This window comes from Lytechinus pictus, chromosome 17 (genome assembly GCF_037042905.1).
Source record: "Lytechinus pictus isolate F3 Inbred chromosome 17, Lp3.0, whole genome shotgun sequence".
Lineage (NCBI taxonomy): Eukaryota > Metazoa > Echinodermata > Echinoidea > Temnopleuroida > Toxopneustidae > Lytechinus > Lytechinus pictus.
The window spans coordinates 19,706,444-19,728,572 of NC_087261.1; the positions used below are offsets into that span (position 1 = coordinate 19,706,444).

At 42.2% G+C, this 22,129-nt stretch overlaps 1 protein-coding gene across 1 annotated transcript; it reads left to right on the plus strand.

The window, feature by feature from the left end:
- The first annotated feature begins 2,626 nt into the window (after positions 1-2,626).
- LOC135157355 (uncharacterized) lies at positions 2,627-8,070 on the plus strand. Its single transcript, XM_064112585.1, has 2 exons — positions 2,627-6,691; positions 8,047-8,070. The coding sequence occupies exons 1-2, from the start codon at positions 2,627-2,629 to the stop codon at positions 8,068-8,070; spliced, it is 4,089 nt and encodes a 1,362-aa protein (XP_063968655.1).
- The last annotated feature ends 14,059 nt before the right edge of the window (positions 8,071-22,129 follow it).

Here is a 22,129-nt window from a genome sequence, read left to right on the forward strand (position 1 = left end):
CATAATACATTTTAAGGTTCGAAAATCGCAGATTTTGAATCGTGCTTGCATCAATTATTGTTTAGTACAGTACTGCTAATGGTTACAAAAATGTATAGAATGTTGCTTTATGGTTGAAATATCCCAACTATTTGGCTCGCTTCCTGCACTCGCATCAATTATTGTACTCGTTCTCTTCCCGTTCACAAAAAAATGCTTAGAATGTCCAGTTTTCAGGTTGGAATATCACACATTTTTTAGCTCGCGCTTTGCGCTCGCATTATTTTTTATTGGTGAGTTATGTATCTTATTTAAAATGCAGTAATTAACTGCTTAATTAACTGCTTCCTTTACTGGTCAGTATATAAAAAGAATTAGCGAGCGCAAAGTTATTTTTTAGTTAGATACACATCTTTTTCATGATTACAAAACCAGCTCAGAATAAAATAATTTCCATGTCTTATTACACAACATCAGAATTTATTTTTTTTTCAAAACCGCTTGCTCGCTATGCTTTCTCGCTGAGAAGTAAAACCTAAAGCAAAATATCTATCTTATAATTAAAAATCATTTTAGAAGGCCTTTGCTCAACTTAATTTCTTTAAAACACACAATTACTTCACGCAGTTCATAATCTCATTTTGAAAATACATGTATCTGTTTGCACAAAAAAACTCATTTTGATAAATGGGTGCCTTTTTGGCGTTGACCCCCCCCCCATGATAATTTTCTGCTGCCCCTGTCCCAGGAAGTGCATGGAGAAAAACATACGTTGAGAATGCCAGGATCATATGACCGTGGTAATAATAATTATTGCAATGTAAATCGCCTATACAAAAATTATGGATTATGTGTACACAGGTAACTATATCATTATTTTAATAGGTCTCTATCATGAAATTATTTTTGTTTTAAATGTACAAAGGTTAATTTTTTTCTCGCTCAGTCCCCTCGCTCACATACATTTTACCATGTGTGATGTCTGCCGCCTAAGTATTGTTAGTTCATTGTTCTGTATATTGTAAGTTTGAAATGCCTTGGCCTTGAGGTTTTCAGGCCTCGGCCTTGGGTTTCCATGCCTTGGCCTTGGCCTTTGGTATTGAAGCCTTGACCTTGGGTATTAAAGCCTTGGCCTTGGAGGTTTGAGCCTTGACTACAACACTTAATAGCCGACTAATGTCATGGTTAACTTCGAACTGGTTAATTCCGAACTTCACGTTTAATTAGGTTTAGACAAATATCAGCTTATTTGCCATGGTTTAATATGTCTAGTCCGTGTACAAAACCAGTCCTAGATCTAATTTTTTAAAATCTTAGTTCTAGTCTATAGTCTCTATATCTAGACTCTGATCTACGCTGTATCAGCATGGAACCACTAGTGTACCAAGGGGGGAGGGGGGGGGGAAGACTGTCCCTCTGACGAGTCACAACTGATTCAGGGGACGTGCTCCCTTTGAGAAGCCAAATTAATAATTTGGAATGTAAAAATGCAATGAAAAAGACGTATGTCCCCTTTTTTTAACGTGAAGATCTTTTTTTTTTTCAGCTAAGAAATCCATAATTAATTTGGGGTGAATATCCTTTTTTTTTTTTGGGGGGGGGGGGGCTTGTCACATTTTTTCGCGGACGAAATATCCTCTAAAAAATTTGCCCCCCTTTTGGAAAATCCTAGGTACACCAGTGCGTGCATGGAACGTATTCTAACGTCAGGCACAAATTAACGTCAGTGATCTTGATCCCCGTCTTCACCCAAAATTAAGGATTTCGTAGGTGAAAAAAATTTGAAAAGAAAAAAAAGAAAGATTTTTTTCACGTTCAAAAGGGGGGACATACGTCTTTTTTCGTTGCATTTTGACATTACAAATTATTAATTTGGCTTCTCAAGGGGGGGGGGGGGCACGTCCCCTGGATCAGTTGTGACTCGTCAGGGGGGCAGTCTGCCCCCCCCCCCCTTTGGTACACTAGTGGTTCCATGCTGATAGCGCGTAGATCAGAGTCTAGATCTAGAGACTAGACTAGAACTAAGATATTTATTTTAGATCTAGGACTGGTTCTGTATACGGACTAGACATATTAAACCATGGTAAATAAGCTAATATTGGTCCAAACCTAATCAAACGTAAAGTTCGGAATTAACAAGTTCGAAGTTAACCATGGCATTAGTCGGCTATTCATATTAGTATTTTGGCATTAGACAGGTCCAGATTTGAGGTAAAGTTAATGCGCTAGCCTAAGCTAGCCCTACCCTAGCACATGTCTTGCCATTAATGGCAGCTAGTTTGATAAGTGTTTAAGAATTGGATGTATATATAGATCTAAGCCTATAAGGCCTAACTATGTAAGGGTACCGGTAATTTGACGATGCTAATTCATTCTGAGCAGCGTGAATGTACGATCGGCACTGGTCGAGGCCAAGTCCACGCGCATGCGTACTCTCAATCCGAAGACGCAAGTCATGAATATTCATATGTCGGTCCAGAACTCGGTGGGAAAAATAATTTCGCGTCCGGGAGAAGGTGATTTTTGTAGGATAGAGAATAGAACAGACAGGCTTTGACTTTATTCTAGTTTGGCGTTTGTAGGTTTACTGAGTTTATCACTGACTAATCTTTCAATTGTTTATATCTGTTATTGACCTCTCGCAAATATGGAAATTGAGGCATTTATGAAGTTGGGTCAGAAATGTGGCCTTGAAGGTAAAGAATTATTAGATTATGTAGAGTCCAAAGAAAAACAACTAAAGGAAGAAACACGTCAGCAACAAAATGCTGAGCGTGAGGAACGGATGAGGGAAAGACAAGAACGTGAAAAGGAAAGAGAACATGAAATAGAATTAGCTCAATTAAGAGAAAAACAGAATGTTATCAAGGGTCTTTCAGGGAATGTGCCGAGCATGCCAGTGTTCAGAGCAGACTCTGATGAATTAGATGCTTATATTCTAAGGTTCGAGCGTCATGCAAATTTGCAGAAATGGCCGACGGAATATTGGGCATGCGCATTAGGTAATCTGCTGACAGGTCAGGCTTTGGAAGTCTATACTCGGATGCCCACTGAAGACGCAAGCAATTATAGAGCTTTGAAATCTACGCTGCTGCAGCATTTTGCTTTAACAAGCGAGGGATTTCGCCAACGATTTCGGGATGCGAAACGTGGCAGTTCTGAGACGTTTAAGCAATACGCTGCTAGATTAAACAATTACGCGAAGCGCTGGGTAGAGTTAAGCGGGAAAGATGCATCTTATGATTCATTACTTGAACTATTGGTTATGGATCAAGTTCTTGAAAGTTGTGATCGCTCAACCGCAGTTTTCATTAGGGAGCGTAGCCCTAAAAGCTTATCGGAATTGATTGATATTGCAGAGAAATATAGTGCAGCCCATGGAACTACACCACGTGGTTCCAGTAGGAACGCGCAGAGTGGTGAGAAGGCGCGTAAAAGTGTCAACGGAAATGAACGACACGAAAAGAGTCAAAACACTAAAGGCCCTTGTTATGCCTGTGGAAAGCAGGGACACTTAGCGAACAGGTGTCCAGATCGCAAGCGAGATATCAAGGGTAAGCAACCAGACTCATTTCAGTCAGGGGCGCGCAAGCAAATTGTTGGTGCTTGTATCGCTGGATTCTGTCCGGGTTCTGACACTAAGGAATGTGGTCATCGTAGTATGGGTTTTAGTGATGAATCGCAGGCTGTAACCCTACAATGTGGGCATAAACTTCCGGTTATTAGTGCTGGATGCACGGTAGGTACTGATATGCCAGTATATAAAGGCATGCTGGATGGTAAGCCAGCAAGTGTACTGCGGGATTCTGGAAGTAGTATTGTGATTGTCCGTTCTGGGTTAGTAGATGAGGAAAACTTCACTGGTGAAAAACAGTTATGCCTTCTCATAGATAGAACGGTAAGATATGTGCCAATTGCAACAGTGGAGGTAAGAAGTCCTGTATTTACAGGTAAGGTAAATGCCCTTTGCATGACTAACCCACTCTACGATGTTATAATTGGTAATATTCCAGGAGCAAAGAAACTACAGGATCACACTGAGGAACTGACTTTGGAGGCGGGCGAGAAGTTAGAAGTCAACGATAATGGTCAACACTATGTTCCACCCGAGGTTGCTAACGAGTCATCCATCAGCGCAGAGACGACGGAACCGGATGTAACCATTCAGGGAGCAGGAGTAAAGACTCGTGGAATGAAGCAACGTGAGAAGGAGCCATGGAGGCCAATTGGATCTGCAGGAGAGCCTGAGATCGCAGCTACTAGAAAGGACATAATCACCTCCCAGCAGGAAGACAAGTCTCTTGAGAAACTTCGGAAAATTGCTGCCGAAGGAGGTGAGGCTAAAACTGTTGGGAAAGGCAGTAAAGTGCGTTATTTCTATAAAAATGGTCTCCTTTTCCGTGAATATCAGTCATTCCCACAGGTCAACAGACAGGTGTACACCCAGTTGGTAGTTCCAAAGCCTTACAGAAGCCAGGTTATGCGGCTTGCTCACGACTCCGCGCTGGCAGGACATCTCAAGGCGAAGAAGACTACTGAACGGATAATGTCCCATTTCTACTGGCCTGGATTGCAGTCGGACGTCAGACGGTACTGTGCGGCTTGTGACCCTTGTCAACGCACTACTCCTAAAGGAAAGGTCGGTAAAGTACCTTTAGTTATGCCACCCCTGATTGATACATGTTTCAGGAGAATAGCAGTAGATTTTGTAGGTCCCCTTCAACCTATAACAGATCGAGGCAATCGCTACATCCTAACGATCGTTGATTTAGCTACGCGATATCCTGAAGCTGTGGCGCTGCCGAGTATTGAGGCAGAGAGGGTAGCTGAGGCTTTAATGGAAGTCTTTTCTAGGTTAGGAATTCCAAACGAAATTCTTTCTGATAATGGTACCCAATTTGTGTCAGGAGTAATGAGGGAAGTGTCACGCTTACTTGGGGTTAAGCAGTTTCACACAACTCCATATCACCCTATGGCAAATGGTGCCTGTGAAAGGTTCAACGGTACATTGAAGCAAATGCTTAGGAGAATGTGCCAGGAATGTCCTAGGGATTGGGACAGGTATTTACCAGCTCTCTTATTTGCATACCGCGAAGTTCCTCACGAGAGTTTAGGGTATTCACCCTTCGAGTTAATGTATGGAAGGGCAGTTAGGGGTCCTCTAACGATCTTGAAGGAATTATGGTCCGAAGAAATAGCCGAAGAGGATGTGAAATCTACTTACCAATATGTTCTTGACTTACAGGACAGACTGGAGATGACTTGTAAAGTGGCAAAGACTGAGCTTGAGAAGTCGTCGAGGAAATACAAGAAGCATTTCGATGTGAAGGCTAGAGAGCGGAGATTTGAGTGCGACGATCGGGTGCTGTTACTTCTCCCTACTAGTTCGAACAAGCTCTTGATGCAGTGGAAGGGTCCGTTTGACGTAGTAAGCAAGGCTGCTCGCCACAACTATGTGCTGCAGATCGGCAAGAAGAGGAAGACCTTCCACGCTAACCTCATGAAGCTGTATGTAGAGAGATTGCAGGAAGAGCGAGTCGACGACCTCGAGGAGAATATCGATAACGTCGAGGATGTTCACCATGATGTCAAGGAGGATGACGACAATATCGATAAGAATGACCACGACGTTGAGGAAGATGTCCATCACGTAGGAGATGATGTACCTCTGGAAATAGGTAATGCAATTCAAGTCATTGTTGATGACGACGATAACGAGTATGGTGATGGTGTATTAGGGCTTTCCTTCCCGTCAATGGAGCAGACTGAAGGAGTTGATGATGTGAGATTTGGTGAAGGAATTGATGAACCACAGCGAGCGAAAATGGAGAAGCTGATTCGAGAGTTCGCAGATATTATGACAGATGTACCTGGTCAGACGGACATCGTCAGTCACAGCGTGAACCTGAGCACTCAATCCTATATACGTTCAAGACCTTACCAAGTCCCACAAGCGATCCGAAACACAATCAAGGAAGAGGTCGACATGATGTTGAAGATGGGAATCATCGAGAAGTCTACCTCTCCATTCGCGTCACCCGTCGTCATTGTACAGAAGAAGGACGGTAAGAATCGTTTTTGTGTAGACTATCGGAAGATAAACGCCGTAACCGTGGTGGACAATGAGCCCATACCAAACATGGAGGAGATACTTGCAGATGTAGGAGGGGCAAAGTTCTTTTCAAAGATTGATCTGTGCAAAGGATATTGGCAAATATCTGTCCAGGCAAAGGACAGGGAGAAAACTTCCTTTGTAACTCCGGATGGCCAGTATCAATTCAGAGTCCTCCCATTTGGCATGGTTAATGCCCCAGCTCTCTTCACGAGGATGATGAGAATTCTACTTCACGGGATACCACACGTCGTCAACTACATAGACGATATCCTGATCTACAGTTCTACGTGGAATGAACATGTCGATGATGTCAAGAGAGTACTTGCAGCTCTTCGTGCCGCTAATCTCACAGCAAGGCCAACCAAGTGCCACTTCGGTTGTACCACAATCGAATTCCTAGGACACATGGTTGGTAAAGGTGAAGTTACACCCACTCAGGAAGGAGTCGACAAGATGCTCAAGGCGACGAGGCCGACGACTAAGAAGGAGGTAAGAGCTTTGATAGGCCTAGCGAGTTATTATAGAAAGTTCATTCCAAACATGGCGGTAATAGCTGCACCCTTGACAGACCTAACAAAGGACAAGGCATCAAACAAGGTAAGTTGGGGTGAGGCACAAGAGACAGCCTTTCGGGTTCTGAAGGAACGTATAGGCAAGTTTCCAATTCTTCATCTACCAGACTTCGCGAAGGAATTTGTACTCCGTACGGATGCTTCGGATGTAGGTATTGGTGCGGTATTGTTGCAACCACATGAAGAGGTGCTATACCCAATCCAGTTCGCAAGTCGTAAGTTGAACGCTCGAGAACGCGCATATCCAATCATCGAGCGTGAGTGTCTTGCGCTAGTTTGGGCGATCAAGAAATTTGCATATTTCTTGCTAGGACGAAAATTCAGGCTGCAAACCGACCATTTTCCGTTAGCCAATCTTTTTTTTTTTTTTTTTTTTTTTTTTTGGCAGGAGTTTCTGCATTTATTGTAAAGTCAATAATAAAATTTACAATACATAAACATAATCGTTGAAAATACATTGTAAAGTGACAAATTTATAGCAGTGTTATAACAAAATTACGACATGAATACAATTTAAAGATAAGACAAAGCAGTGAAATAAACAAATGCAGTGGCAAACTATATAAGCAAAAAAATGCTTGAGTAATAGCAGCCAAAGTGGGATCAGGGGCTACATGGAAACCAAATATTCTATATGTGTAGGTCTGAAAGAAAATCTTACGTCACAAATCATCAGAAAAGGAGAAAGAAGAAAACGAGAAAGAAGAAATGAAGTGTGCGTGTGTGTGCAAGTGGGTGAATGTGCAGGTGTGATATTTAAGAATACTTCGATAAAAGATATTTCTTTAATGAAGCTTTAAAAGAAAAGATAGATGCAGTAAGTTTAATATCATTTGGCAAATCATTCCAGATGTCTGGGCCATGATGTCTGATCGTTTTGTGTGCTAATATTGTTATCGGGTTTGTGAGGTGGATGTTGGATTGAGTGGCGTGTAGGATATGAATGAATGTTGCTGTTGTAAACAAAAATATCTTGAAAGGGTGTAGGTATAGATTTAGTTGAGAACTTGTACATGAAAATGGCAGTTTGGAAAGTATGAATGTCATGAATTTTTAACGTTTTAAGGTTCCAAAAAATAGGATCAGTATGTGCTAAAAATTGCGAGTGGGAGGAAATGCGGAGTGCTTTCTTTTGAAGGCGTAGAATTGAGTCTATTTTCGTTTTGTTGCAATTACCCCACAGTATGTTGCAATATGATATATGTGACAAAATAAAAGAATTGTACAGCATAAATAGTGATCTTTTGGAAAGACAATATTTCAGTTTGAATATTATGCCAATACCTCTGGCAACAAGTGTGCTAATGTAACGAATGTGGCTATTCCAAGTTAAATTAGAGTCAATTAATACACATAAGAATTTCGATTCTTGTTTTTCAGCAAGATGGATGTTATCGATGTTAATGGAGCCACGAAATATATGATTAGAATTGATGTGTTTAAAGTACATGAAATTTGTTTTGTTAATGTTTAAGGAGAGTTTATTTGATTTAAACCACATGGACAATTTATTTAATTCAATATTTAGTACTGCTACAAGCGTGTCTAAGTTACTGTGTGAAAAAAATACGTTAGTATCATCAGCAAAAAGAACATAAGTAAGTAAGGGTGAAGCATTGATTGTATCATTCATATAAATTAAAAATAACAAAGGGCCTAAGATAGAACCCTGTGGTACTCCACACTTAACATTACAAACTTCAGAAGATTTAGAGTTAAAATTAACATATTGATATCTATTGTATAGATAATCTTTAAACAATGATAAAACAATTCCTCTAATCCCATATGTTTTTAATTTACTCAATAGTATATGATGATCGATAGTATCGAATGCTTTCGATAGGTCCATGAAAACCCCGACAGTGTGCTCTTTTTTTGAAAGTGAATCTGTTATTTTGTCGTATAATTGTAAAATTGCATAGGCAGTTGAGTGATGTGTCCTGAAACCGTATTGATTAGGAATTAATAGTTCATTTGTGTCCAAAAAAGAATATAGTCGTTTGTAAATTATTTTTTCAAGTATTTTAGATATGCTTGGTCATAATGAAATAGGGCGGTAGTTGGCGATTTGGCAAGGGTCTTCTTTTTTGTATATGGGAATTATTTTTGCAATTTTAAGTTGATCCGGGAAAATTCCATTTGTGAGAGATAAATTGAATATATGTGAAAGTGGAGAAGCCACAAAATGAATTATTTGTTTAAGTAAATGTACACTGATACCGTCATGACCACTAGATTTAGTAGGTTTAAATGATCGAACTATTTCTATAATTTCATAAATATTAGTGGGGTTGAAAAATAAGGAATGTTCAGTATGGTTATCTAAATATTTTGTAAAGTCGTTAGCATTAGTTACTATTTTAGATGAAAGATTAGGGCCAACATTGGTGAAAAAAGAATTGAATGCATTAGCAATTTCGGAAGGATCTTGCGTTTTATGCCCGTTTAGAAGGAAATCAACATTATTAAGACCATGCATTTTTTTACCTAACATTTCATTGACTGTGTTCCACAATGTTTTGTTATTATCTTTGTTGTTTTCTATTTTGTTAGAAAAATATGATTTACGGGCTTGACGGATTATTGATGTTAATTTATTTCGATATTTTTTGTATTTGTGTATATGTTCTTGAGTGGGAGATTTAAGCGATATCTTATATAATCGATTACGAGTGAATATTGATTTAATTATACCTTGGGTGATCCATGGTTGTTTATTCTTCTTTTTATTTGGGTTAATTCTCGTCAGAGGTATATTTTTGTCATAGTATTGAAGAAGTTTATTAAGAAATATATCATATGATTTGTTAACATTATCTTCTCTAAAAACATCTTGCCAGCCCTCTGCACTCAAATCAGTTTTGAGAGCATCTATGTTATGTTTAGTTTCTTTTCGCCGGGTGACTTTTCCTTTATTGTGTGGTTTATGTAAATGTTTATAATCTCGGCATATCGTAAAGATTGGTAGATGGTCAGAAATGTCGTAGTAAATTATTCCGTTGTTGTTGTTATTATTATCTAATAAATTTGCATTGCAAAATATGTTATCTATTATTGTGTGTGATGTACTTGTTATCCGCGTTGGTTTATTTATGAGAGGTTTAAAGGAAAATGATGAAAACAAATTAATTAACTGTTGGCCAAGAGGAGAGTAAGGCATTGATATGTCTATGTTAAAATCTCCCATGAGATAAATGTCCTTGTTTTCGTGTGATATTGTTTCAAGACAGGATTCCAATTTATCGAAAAATATGTTAGCGATGTTATTTGGTGGTCTATAGACTACACCGACTAATTTGTTTTTATTGTTATTGTAGCATAATGAGTTATACCTTTAAGTTATATGTCATAATTTGATCGTAGAGGGCGATATGTTTATGTTGTGATACTGGTATGGAAAAGTACGTCAGTTCGCTCGGAGCTGTGATGACGTGCAGTTGTGAATAGTAGCTCCCGATATTAAACTAAGACTTACACCGTACATTAGATCTTTCCACTGTGCTTTCTTTATAAGGTGAGTGTTAGTGCTTGATGCTACATGTATTTCAGAGAGGTCTGAGAGGAAGAGAGTGTACCACGTTGCACAATAGACTTTTGTGAGAGAATCTGCCCCCCAAAACAATTGAATGAGTGAAGAACAGCGTGGACCGGGTTCTAGAGACTGCGAGACGGCAGAACGCTACCCCAACAGAGCTCGGTTACGCCACACTAGTGGCCGCGGTGGGATTGAACAACGTGGTATTGGAAGCTCAGACAACTTAGGCGCCTGTATTACAGGGAGCGCCACGTATATCTCCTATGAAGATCGCCAGGAGAGAGGGGTAAAGAGAGCCGAGGAAGGGTGCCTGGAGAGAGGCAAGAAGAGAGCGCCTATGCCCGTTGGTGAATAGCACCACGAGTGTGTGTGTTGGCGACAGCGTGGATAGCGCAGAGGAAGGGAGCCTGGAGAGAGGCAAGAAGAGAGCGCCGATGCACATGGTGAATAGCACCCGGAGTGTGTGTGTTGGCGACAGCGTGGATAGCGCAGAGGAAGGGAGCCTGGAGAGAGGCAAGAAGAGATAGTGCCTACACACGTTGGTGAATAGCGCCCTGGGTGTGTGTGGCGGAGATAGTGCCTACACACGTTGGTGAATAGCGCCCTGGATGTGTGTGGCGGAGATAGTGCCTACACACGTTGGTGAATAGCGCCCTGGATGTGTGTGGCGGAGATAGTGCCTACACACGTTGGTGAATAGCGCCCTGGATGTGTGTGGCGGAGATAGTGCCTACACACGTTGGTGAATAGCGCCCTGGATGTGTGTGGCGGAGACAGTGCCTACACACGTTGGTGAATGGCGCACTGGATGTGTGTGGCGGAGATAGTGCCTACACACGTTGGTGAATAGCGCCCTGGATGTGTGTGGCGGAGATAGTGCCTACACACGTTGGTGAATAGCGCCCTGGATATTGGGGCGGAGATAGTGCCTACACACGTTGGTGAATAGCGCCCTGGGTGTGTGTGGCGGAGATAGTGCCTACACACGTTGGTGAATAGCGCCCTGGATGTGTGTGGCGGAGATAGTGCCTACACACGTTGGTGAATAGCGCCCTGGATGTGTGTGGCGGAGATAGTGCCTACACACGTTGGTGAATAGCGCCCTGGGTGTGTGTGGCGGAGATAGTGCCTACACACGTTGGTGAATAGCGCCCTGGGTGTGTGTGGCGGAGATAGTGCCTACACACGTTGGTGAATAGCGCCCTGGGTGTGTGTGGCGGAGATAGTGCCTACACACGTTGGTGAATAGCGCCCTGGATGTGTGTGGCGGAGATAGTGCCTACACACGTTGGTGAATAGCGCCCTGGATGTGTGTGGCGGAGATAGTGCCTACACACGTTGGTGAATAGCGCCCTGGGTGTGTGTGGCGGAGATAGTGCCTACACACGTTGGTGAATAGCGCCCTGGGTGTGTGTGGCGGAGATAGTGCCTACATACGTTGGTGAATAGCGCCCTGAGTGTGTGTGGCTGTAAATGCTACTGCATACATTTTAGGCTGAAAATATATAGTGCCTGATTGGAGTTTTGTTGTATACATAACATATAGTGCTGAAATGGACAACCAACAAGTGGCTATGGAGGAGGAAATTGACATTCTTGCAGCAGAAGTGCAGCGGGGAGATGAGGATCTCCGAAAGTCAAAGACTGAGAATGAACATCTCCTCGAGCAGAATAGGCTACTGATGAGGGAACTGGATAGATTGCGTAGAAGTCAATCTCCAGTAAGTTTCCCCAACCGTTTTCAGGGTGAAAGACCATCTATGGCAGTCCGCCAAGGATGTGAGTCGATGGAGACTCATCCGGGGACCACAAGAATGTCAGTTTCACCTGCCAATTACGGTGCCAGCCGTATTGATAAAGGCGCAACTATGAGGATTGGGCATGAGGAGACATTAGAAGATAGAATGGACAATTTCCATTCTACAATGCTACCTTCCAGCAGCACACCAGCAGCTGGTCCAGTACGAGATATTGGAACGCCTGTGGCAAGCTTCCTGCACAGGCGTGACTTGGACAATCCAGATGCAGTCATACCAATGAGGGGACCAGTGGATCATGGGATGCGTAGGCTTGATCTGCCTACAGAACAGGTGGCAGTCCAGCGCCAGCCTATGGTGACTTTAAGTAAGCCTAATATAACTCCCGACAGATTCGATGGGAAGACTCCCTGGAGGGATTATGTTAGCCATTTTGATGCCTGTAGGATGGCAAATAACTGGAGTGATAGCCAGGCAAAGGTTTTCCTCGCAGCGAGTCTAAGGGGGTCAGCACTCAAGATTTTGGGCAACAAGACTGTAGATACGGCCCAGATTACGTATCGAGAACTTGTGAGTCTCTTGGGTAAGAGATTTGGCCCTGGTCAGCTAGCGGAGAACTACCTCCTTGAGCTGCGGCATAGACGTCAAGGGCCAAGGGAAACAATTCAGGAGCTTGGGCAGGCCATCAGGGAGTTGGCAACCTTGGCATACCCTGAGCTCAGTGAGGATGCCCAGGATCGATTGGCTAGGACACATTTCTCTGAGGCAATAGAAGACTAGTCCATCAGAGAAGGGGTGTTCAGATCTAAGCCAGAAACGATGGATGAGGCCATTCAAGCGGCCCTTGCCACGGACAATTTCTTCAGGCTGGAAGAACAGCGGTCTGGTAGAAGGCATCGGCAATCCAGATCAGTAGATGTTGATCCAATGGCCACAATCAGTGAGATCTGGAAAGAACTCAAAAGGATTGAACGAAAAATTCCGAAGCAGGAATCATCCAGTAGGGCTGGACAAATGAGGCCCAGTTCATACCGGCGGAGGAAAGCAGCCGAGTCGGATGAATGTTACAGGTGTCATGAACAGGGACACTTTTAACGGGACTGCCCTCAGGGAAGGGAAGGTCAGGGTTCTTCGGGAAACGATATTCAGCCAACTCAGATGCCCGGGAGAAGGCTGGAGGAGAACAAGGGCCCAGGAGAGACACAGGATCTCTAGATAGAATGCCTTCTGTAGAACAAGTGACTGTAAACTATAGACCAGATAAGGCAAGAAGTGGACTATTTGTTGAAGTGGAGGTTCGGGGAGTGAAGGCCAGACTTTTGGCAGATTCAGGAGCGACCGATACAATTTTGTCGTCATCCCTGTATCACAGAATTTCTTCAACAAATAGACCAAGCCTCAGGAAAGTGGGTGTTAGGAATGCCGACGGTAGCACAATGGATACCCTAGGTAGTGCTTGGCTGGAGCTTGGGGTTGGAAAATGCATTTTTCCTCTTCAAGTTGTTTTTGGTAATACTGACCAGATAGATGGACTTTTGGGATTAGATTTTCTAATTCCTAATGAGGCAACTCTGGATTTCAAGACCATGGAACTTCGGATCAGGGGAGCAAGAATCAAATGCACTGATGGACGAGGAGGTGCATTTTGCTCAAGGGTCGTTGTTGGGTCTAACGTCAGTGTACCACCTGGTCAGGAAGTGGTGCTTCCAGGTCATGCAACAGGGGTCCCGATAGGGATGGGTCTTGCTCTTATAGAACCCGCGGAAGATGGTGAACTTCTCCACAAGGGGATTGCCGTTGCACGGGTAGTTGTAGGAACCGGGAAGGCAACCCTACCTGTTCGAGTGTTCAATCCTGGCACCAAGGCATGCATGATTCGCAAGGGTACCTTGGCGGGACACCTGTCTCTCATCAGTGAGGAAGATATAGAAGAGTGTGAATCCAACGCACAGCCCATGGCTGGTACCTATGAAGTTCCTGAACATCTGAAAGATCTCTTTGAAAGGAGCAAAGAAGGAACTGACAAGGTGTACCATGGGAGAATTGCCAAGCTGTTGTGTGAGAACCAAGACATTTTTGCAAAGTCCGACGCGGACATAGGAAAAACATGTCTTGTGAAACATCAGATCAACACCGGAAATAGCCCTCCAATCCGTGAGAGGCCTCGAAGATTCCCTCCTAAGGAACAGGAAGAAATTGATCGGCAGATCAAGGACATGCTGGCGAATGGCAGGATAGAGCCATCATCCAGTCCATGGGCTTCCAATGTTGTTCTTGTAAAGAAGAAGGACGGTTCAAAGAGGTTCTGTGAAGACTATCGCAAGTTAAACAACTTGACGATCAAGGATGGATACCCGATTCCCCGCATTGGTGATTCGCTGGATGCACTTGGAGGTGCAAAATGGTTTTCGACTCTTGACCTGGCCTCTGGGTATTGGCAGGTGGAGTTGGATGAAGAAGTGAAGAAGAAATCAGCTTTTGTTGTGAGGGGAGGACTCTACAGTTGGAAGGTGATGCCTTTCGGCTTGTGTAATGCCCCCTCGACATTTGAAAGATTGATGGAACGGGTCCTTGGAGGTCTACATTGGGAAGTGCTCTTGGTGTATCTAGATGATGTGATTGTATTTGCAAAGACAATCGAGGAAGAATTGACTCGACTTGACATGGTCTTCCAGAGATTACGACAGGCAGGTCTGAAACTGAAACCGAAGAAATGCCATTTGTTTCGGGAGAGTGTCTTGTACTTGGGGCATGTAGTGTCTGGTGAAGGCATTTCAACAGATCCAGAGAAGATTAGAGTGGTGAGGGAGTGGCCAGTCCCTAGAAGTGTCAAGGACGTACAGAGTTTCCTTGGACTTGCCTCTTACTATCGCAGATTTATAGCTGGATTCGCTGATATTGCCCGTCCATTACATAACCTAACCAAGAAAGGTCAGACGTTCTCCTGGACGGCAGAGTGCGAAGCTGCCTTCCAAGAACTCAAGAAGCGATTGCAGGAGTCACCCATTTTGGCGTACCCTGACCCAAAAGATGAGTACATATTGGATACAGATGCTAGCAATGAGGGGATTGGAGCTGTCCTGTCTCAAGTGGTGGACGGGAAGGAACGTGTCATATCCTATGCTAGCAGGGCGCTGCATAAGGCAGAAAAGAACTACTGCGTGACTCGGAAAGAGTTACTGGCCGTGGTAGTATTTCTGAAGCAGTTCCGACAGTACTTATACGGGCAGAGGTTTACGGTCAGAACGGATCATGGGGCACTTCGTTGGCTCTTGAACTTCCGAGATCCGCAAGGTCAGATGGCTCGTTGGCTGCAAGTGATAGCAGAGTACGACCTCAAAATCGTACATCGTGCAGGGAAATCACATGCCAACGCTGATAGCCTTTCAAGACGACCTTGTCCTCAGTGCAAGCGGGACTTTGAGGACCGAGAAGATTCAGAGGCAGAGATAACTGAAGATAACTTTGCAGAGGCCAAGGCAGTAACAGTGACACCGGGCATTAGCAATGAACAGATGAGGGAATACCAACAGCAAGATCCTTCGCTGAGGTGGATCATGGAAGCAAAGCAGGAGTCATTAGACTGATTGGTCAACGGTGGCTTCCAAGTCTAGTGTGGAGAAGTCCTATTGGAGGATGTGGGCACAGCTAGACATGAAGCAGGAAATACTCCACAGGAAGTGGGAGTGTGACCAAGGTCAGAATGTGACCTGGCATGTGGTGCTTCCAACTGTACTTCGGACAGATATTGTGAAGGAATTGCATGGTGGCAAATCAAGTGGGCACCTTGGCCAGAACAAGACAAGAGAAAAGGTCAGGATGAGGTTCTATTGGGTGGGAATGGATGCCGACATCCGGTCGATGGTACGGCAATGTAATGTCTGTGCCTCAAAGAAGTCTCCAGTGAAGAGACGGAGAGCCCCCTTGCAACAGGATTCTGTTGGGATGCCAATGGAAAGGGTTGCGCTCGATATTGTTGGTCCCCTCCCAGAGACGGAAAGAGGAAACAAGTACATCCTGGTGGTGGGTGACTACTTTACCAAGTGGATGGAAGCCTACCCAATACCGGATCAGACAGCTGAGACAGTTGCCAACAAATTTGTCAATGAGTTCGTCTGACGGTTTGGTGTCCCTACAGTCCTACATTCAGACCAGGGCCGGAATTTCGAGTCATGTGTCTTCCGGGAAATGTGCCATATCCTTGGCATTCGCAAAACCCGCACTACCCCCTACAATCCGAAATCCGATGGCCTCATTGAGAAGTTCAATGGCACTTTGTTGAACATGATTTCAATGATGATCGAACCACATAAGCGGCAACGAGATTGGGATGAGAAGCTGGCAGTGGCAGTATTTGCCTACCGCAGTGCCCCCCAGGACTCCACAAAAGAGACGCCAAACATGCTCATGTTAGGGCGGGAGATCCATCTTCCTATTGATCTCACGACGGAGGTATTGAGGAGTGGGGAGGAAGAGGAGACTGATGTGGAGACGGATTACGCATTTGTTTTGAGGAAACGAATGCAAGAAGCGCACCAAAGAGCCCGAGACAACTTTGCAGAGAGTGCCCGCCGGCAAAAGAAGACCTATGATGCGAAAGCGGAGGGAAGCCCTTTGGTGGTTGGGAAGTTTGCCTGGCTCCATAACAAAGCGAAGACTAAAGGCTTGTCCCCAAAGCTACAGAGAAAGTGGGAAGGTCCATACTTAATCATTCAACAATTGTCGGATGTTACTTGCCGGATTCAGGAGAAGAAGAATGGCAAGAAGAAGGTAGTACATGTGGACAGGTTGAAGCCCTACGAGGGAGTGCCGCTTCAGTCCTGGTTAGAGGCTCATGAAAATGAGCATGGAGTTCTCGATAAGAGTGAGGGACTCCAGGTAGGAGAGGAGGGAATATACCCAATTGTGAGGGAAGGTTCAGGAGTTGAGGAGCCTCCCGTACCAGCTCCGCGAAAGGCTCCTGTTCCGGCAATAAGAAGGAATCCCCCAAGAGCTAGAAATCCGCCAGCTAGATATGTGATTTAATGTGTAGCATGTAACCTGTGACAGATGTGATATATTCTGACATTTTGAGACAGAATTCAATCAATTTTGTTTTGTTTGTGTTCTTCTGATTACAGTGATTCAAGATGAGGCACCGGGTGGCGTCTGACTTTGAATGCTTCGACTGTGGAGCGAGGTTCTCACATAAACGGAGTCTGCACCGACACATCGACGAGAGTCATCGACGTCAAAGGCTGTATACTTGTGACATTTGTGAGATGGGGTATTCCCGCAGAGATAACCTTAGGGCCCACATGGTGAGTCATGAGAGACGTTCAAAAGTGAGGTCGGAAGTCCACTTGAGCGACAAAGGAGGAAGAGAACGTGAACGTGAAAAAGGTCGGGAAACTCGAGAACATGAGGAGAAGACAACAACTCGGATCTGCAGTGAGGTACAAGAGCCAACCATTGCTGAAGCAGAGATTCAAGTCGACGTCTCTCCTGGCACTGTGGAAGCGGTAAATTCTTGGAAAATGGGCCCAGGACTCAGTGGGAAACCACTTAGCCTCCTGCGTCAACAGGTGCAGGATGAGCAGTCTGAGGAGTCTGAGTCCGATCTTGAAGATGAAGAGGAGGGGGGCATGGACTTGCCTGAGAAAGTGAAGTTGGGAAAGCCTATCGGTGACCAGAAACCGACCAGGATTTTAGCAGGGAACTTAGTCCGAGTAGCCGAACATAGTTCGGCATACGTGTTTTCCGGAGGATCGAAATCTATTTACGAGGAAAAGGCACGGACCTACCACATGGTGGTGGTAAAAGCTGTCGAGTCGGTCCCTGAAGCTTCATACACCAAGATTAATCATGTACGTGAGGGGCATGTGGGTCCGGCTATGTCCGTAGAGGATTTGGAGCGTGGACTTATCGGAAACCTAAAAACTATCACCGAAAAAACCACGCGCCGAGTGTTCCGAAATGGAGAATTAGTATCGGAGGACGAAGTCATAAAGGAGTTTACGGTGGATATGATGGTGGGAACAACCAAGGCCGAAACAGATTGATCAGCTAAAGATCTCATCATCCAGAACACTTTTAAGAACTTTTGTTATATATAAAAAACAGTATCTCTTCCGTGAGAAACATTCCGTCTTGTTGTTTTGTATTCCGATTTATTGCCTTGATGTATGTTATACCCTATGTCTTCCTTGCCTTTCTTCTTATCTTTTCTATATCCTCCTCATCTTGACATTTTTCCTCTCTACAACTCTCTTCGCTTTTTCTATATATTTCTGTACATATATCATTTTGTTCTTGTTTTGTGAGGACAGTGCTTGATTAAAGTTATATTTTGATGTCATCGATCATGCAGTTGAAAAAAAAGATCAGTATCTACTTTTTATACAAAACATTTGATACCTCATGTTTGGACATGAAACTCAAAATGTTATTTGGTTTTCTTTAGAGATGTCTTAGAGATGTCTTCAAACTCATAAGTGTGTTAAGAAGAGTGCTTTCTTTTTATTCTATACCTGTATATACCTGTATATTCTTAACGATATTTTTTTTTTTAATTTTTTTTTTGTACTTATTGTTTCTGCCAAAGATGTTTCACTCTTGAAGGGTGAGTTGAGTTTTGAAAGGATTTATTTTAGGTCTTTTTAGTTTTATACCTGGTCCGAGGACAGCCCAGACTTCGCTCGGAGCTGTGATGACGTGCAGTTGTGAATAGTAGCTCCCGATATTAAACTAAGACTTACACCGTACATTAGATCTTTCCACTGTGCTTTCTTTATAAGGTGAGTGTTAGTGCTTGATGCTACATGTATTTCAGAGAGGTCTGAGAGGAAGAGAGTGTACCACGTTGCACAATAGACTTTTGTGAGAGAATCTGCTCCCCAAAACAATTGAATGAGTGAAGAACAGCGTGGACCGGGTTCTAGAGACTGCGAGACGGCAGAACGCTACCCCAACATAGCTCGGTTACGCCACATTATCATCAATAATTTCTATGAATAAAGATTCTATACCTTCAAATTGAATGTCATGTCTTATTTTGAAATGTAAATCATTGTGAATATAAAAAGCGACACCCCCTCCCATTCCACGTTTACGATCACTATGTTTAAATGTATAATTGTCAATATTGAAAATGGTTGGTGAAGTTGAATGTAACCAGGTTTCTGATATGGCGATTAAGGAAAAAGGAAATGTATTCAATATAGATAAAAACTCACTGAAAGTATCAACATTTCTTTGCAAGCTTCTGATATGTATGTGCATAAGGCTAAAGTCGGTTGGTTTATCAATTTTGGCTGTATTGAAAGCTGAATTAAATTCGTTTGCAGTGTAGTATTTACATTGGGGTGTAAAGACTTCATTATTCATGAATACGTCGTTTATATTCATAAAAGGTTGAATAAACTTCGGTTTGAAATAAGGAGTAGTGAATTTGGGGTGAAAGGTGCGTGCAGGTGAGAGTGAAAGTGATATATGTACATAATAATAAGGGTGTGTCGGATGTTTTGAGCGTACATGATTGTATGACGAACAGACTCCGGGCTGCACAGTAACAAACACGAGAAAAAAAGGGGGGGGTCCTCCGGAATATTGTTAACCTGTACAAGTACATGTATTTGGTTTAGATAAAATTCAAAGATTCATTAGTCTTAGGACAATATAAAAAAGGTGAAATCTAAGTTGGCATAATACAATGAGTACTAACAATGTTCTATATAACCTCATGGATAGGATCGTTAACCGAAAAAAAAATTCCAATTTACCAGTCATTCAAGCGTATTATGGAATGTAAGAGCGAGGAAATAAAATTGTTTGCAAAAGTGAAGTATGTTGACGATGAGGATATTCATTTACATAAGAATTGTGTCCATGTCATTAATCTACAATATAGGCCTATACTGTCAAGTATGTTAACATGCATGTAGCCTACATAGACATTGACAAATCACAGTGAAAGCGAGATACTAAATGGAACAAGGTGCAACAGGGTAGCATGAATAGGCAAACGTTGACATGGAATACAAAAGGTATGCAAACGATTAATACAAGCAGGGAGATAATATAGCAAAGGCATAGATACTATAGAAATTACATTCGACAAGGGATCTCATTTGCATAATGATTGTGAGAAAATTCCAGTAAGAGTAATATGCACATGTACCACACTTTAGATACTAGTATTCAAACTGGATAGAGCTTCATGGAATCTTGCATGTAATAAGCTTTTACATGTATATAAAGAAAACTTAGATTTGCACACTTTGTGCAGCGAGTTCAAGCGAAACCAAAAGATTAGATATGTTTAGCATAATAGAATTGAAATAGACCCCTAATGTGGAAAAAACAGAATTAATAAAAAAATGTTTTTAGACAATTCAACAGATAACAAAATGACCATTTGAGAATATTGCAATAAAAGAATCGCTTAGTGTTATAGAGTCCTTTTCATAAATAAATTCGAGATACCAGGGGTTACATATCGTAACAACAGAAAATTTTTATGGAGAATGAGAAAAAAAAATGTGGTCCTGTATTGAGAATTGAAAAGTGTCATCAATTTTAGAATGTCAGTTATGTTCAAGAACGTTTTTTTTTTAAATAAAGAAATGAGCGTAATACACGAGGAAGACTAACTCTGATTCAATGAAATCCTAATTTTATTATGAATGTGTTGAAAAGGTCAACTGTTTCGGAAATCGTCACAACAGAAAAAAAAATCAAATTCTTTTTTTCCTACTTGGTTACAGATTTTGCAGAAAGAGCAACGTTTCAGATGCAAAAATGATTTTTTTTTTTTTACCATATACCTTTACCAAATAAAAAAATCTCAATATTTCAAAATAAGAGAATGTGTCATTTATAATTCATGTTCATGTAATATTGATCTGACATAGATAAACTGTCAACCTATCACAATATAACTATTTTTACTAATATTACATCGACCGTATCAGAGAGATTCTGAAGATCTTGATTGAAATAGACAGAGATAGACCCTGTGAAAGGAAGAATATCTAAATGGGTTTTCATTTCAGTTACAAACAAGCTAGACAATTCTGAAAGTAGGATAATAAAGAGATACTATTAGATTGGTTTAATTTTGGTTTGAATGTGGTGAAATGTTTAGATTAAACTAGCTGACATAATAATGTAAACTGTCATATTATCACTAACAAATTGAGTCATGATACATAAGATTCAAAGGTGTACATATATAGACAAAATTATATGTAGACTATTCTGACAGCATAATAATATCTCGGTTATATTGAAAAAAAATATTTAAAAAAGTCAAGAAATAAAAAGGGAAATGTCTTTCCCTGACTACAGTTGTTTTAAGAAACAGCTTGACTAGTTAATAGTGAAGGCTATTGAAATAACCAAAGATTTCAAATATGACTTATTCTGGCTACATAAACATATATCAGTGTATATACATCTGATCATTTTAATATGATAGAAAATTCCAAAAGTATATACTCAGAGTGAAGAACAAAATAGTATATTAAGCTGGTTAAGTGTTGAATGTAAGTATCAACCGTTTTCAATGTGTTTGACCACTTGTCCGGTACGCGAAATTATTTTTCCCACCGAGTTCTGGACCGACATATGAATATTCATGACTTGCGTCTTCGGATTGAGAGTACGCATGCGCGTGGACTTGGCCTCGACCAGTGCCGATCGTACATTCACGCTGCTCAGAATGAATTAGCATCGTCAAATTACCGGTACCCTTACATAGTTAGGCCTTATAGGCTTAGATCTATATATACATCCAATTCTTAAACACTTATCAAACTAGCTGCCATTAATGGCAAGACATGTGCTAGGGTAGGGCTAGCTTAGGCTAGCGCATTAACTTTACCTCAAATCTGGACCTGTCTAATGCCAAAATACTAATATGAATAGCCGACTAATGCCATGGTTAACTTCGAACTTGTTAATTCCGAACTTTACGTTTGATTAGGTTTGGACCAATATTAGCTTATTTACCATGGTTTAATATGTCTAGTCCGTATACAGAACCAGTCCTAGATCTAAAATAAATATCTTAGTTCTAGTCTAGTCTCTAGATCTAGACTCTGATCTACGCGCTATCAGCATGGAACCACTAGTGTACCAAAGGGGGGGGGGGGCAGACTGCCCCCCTGACGAGTCACAACTGATCCAG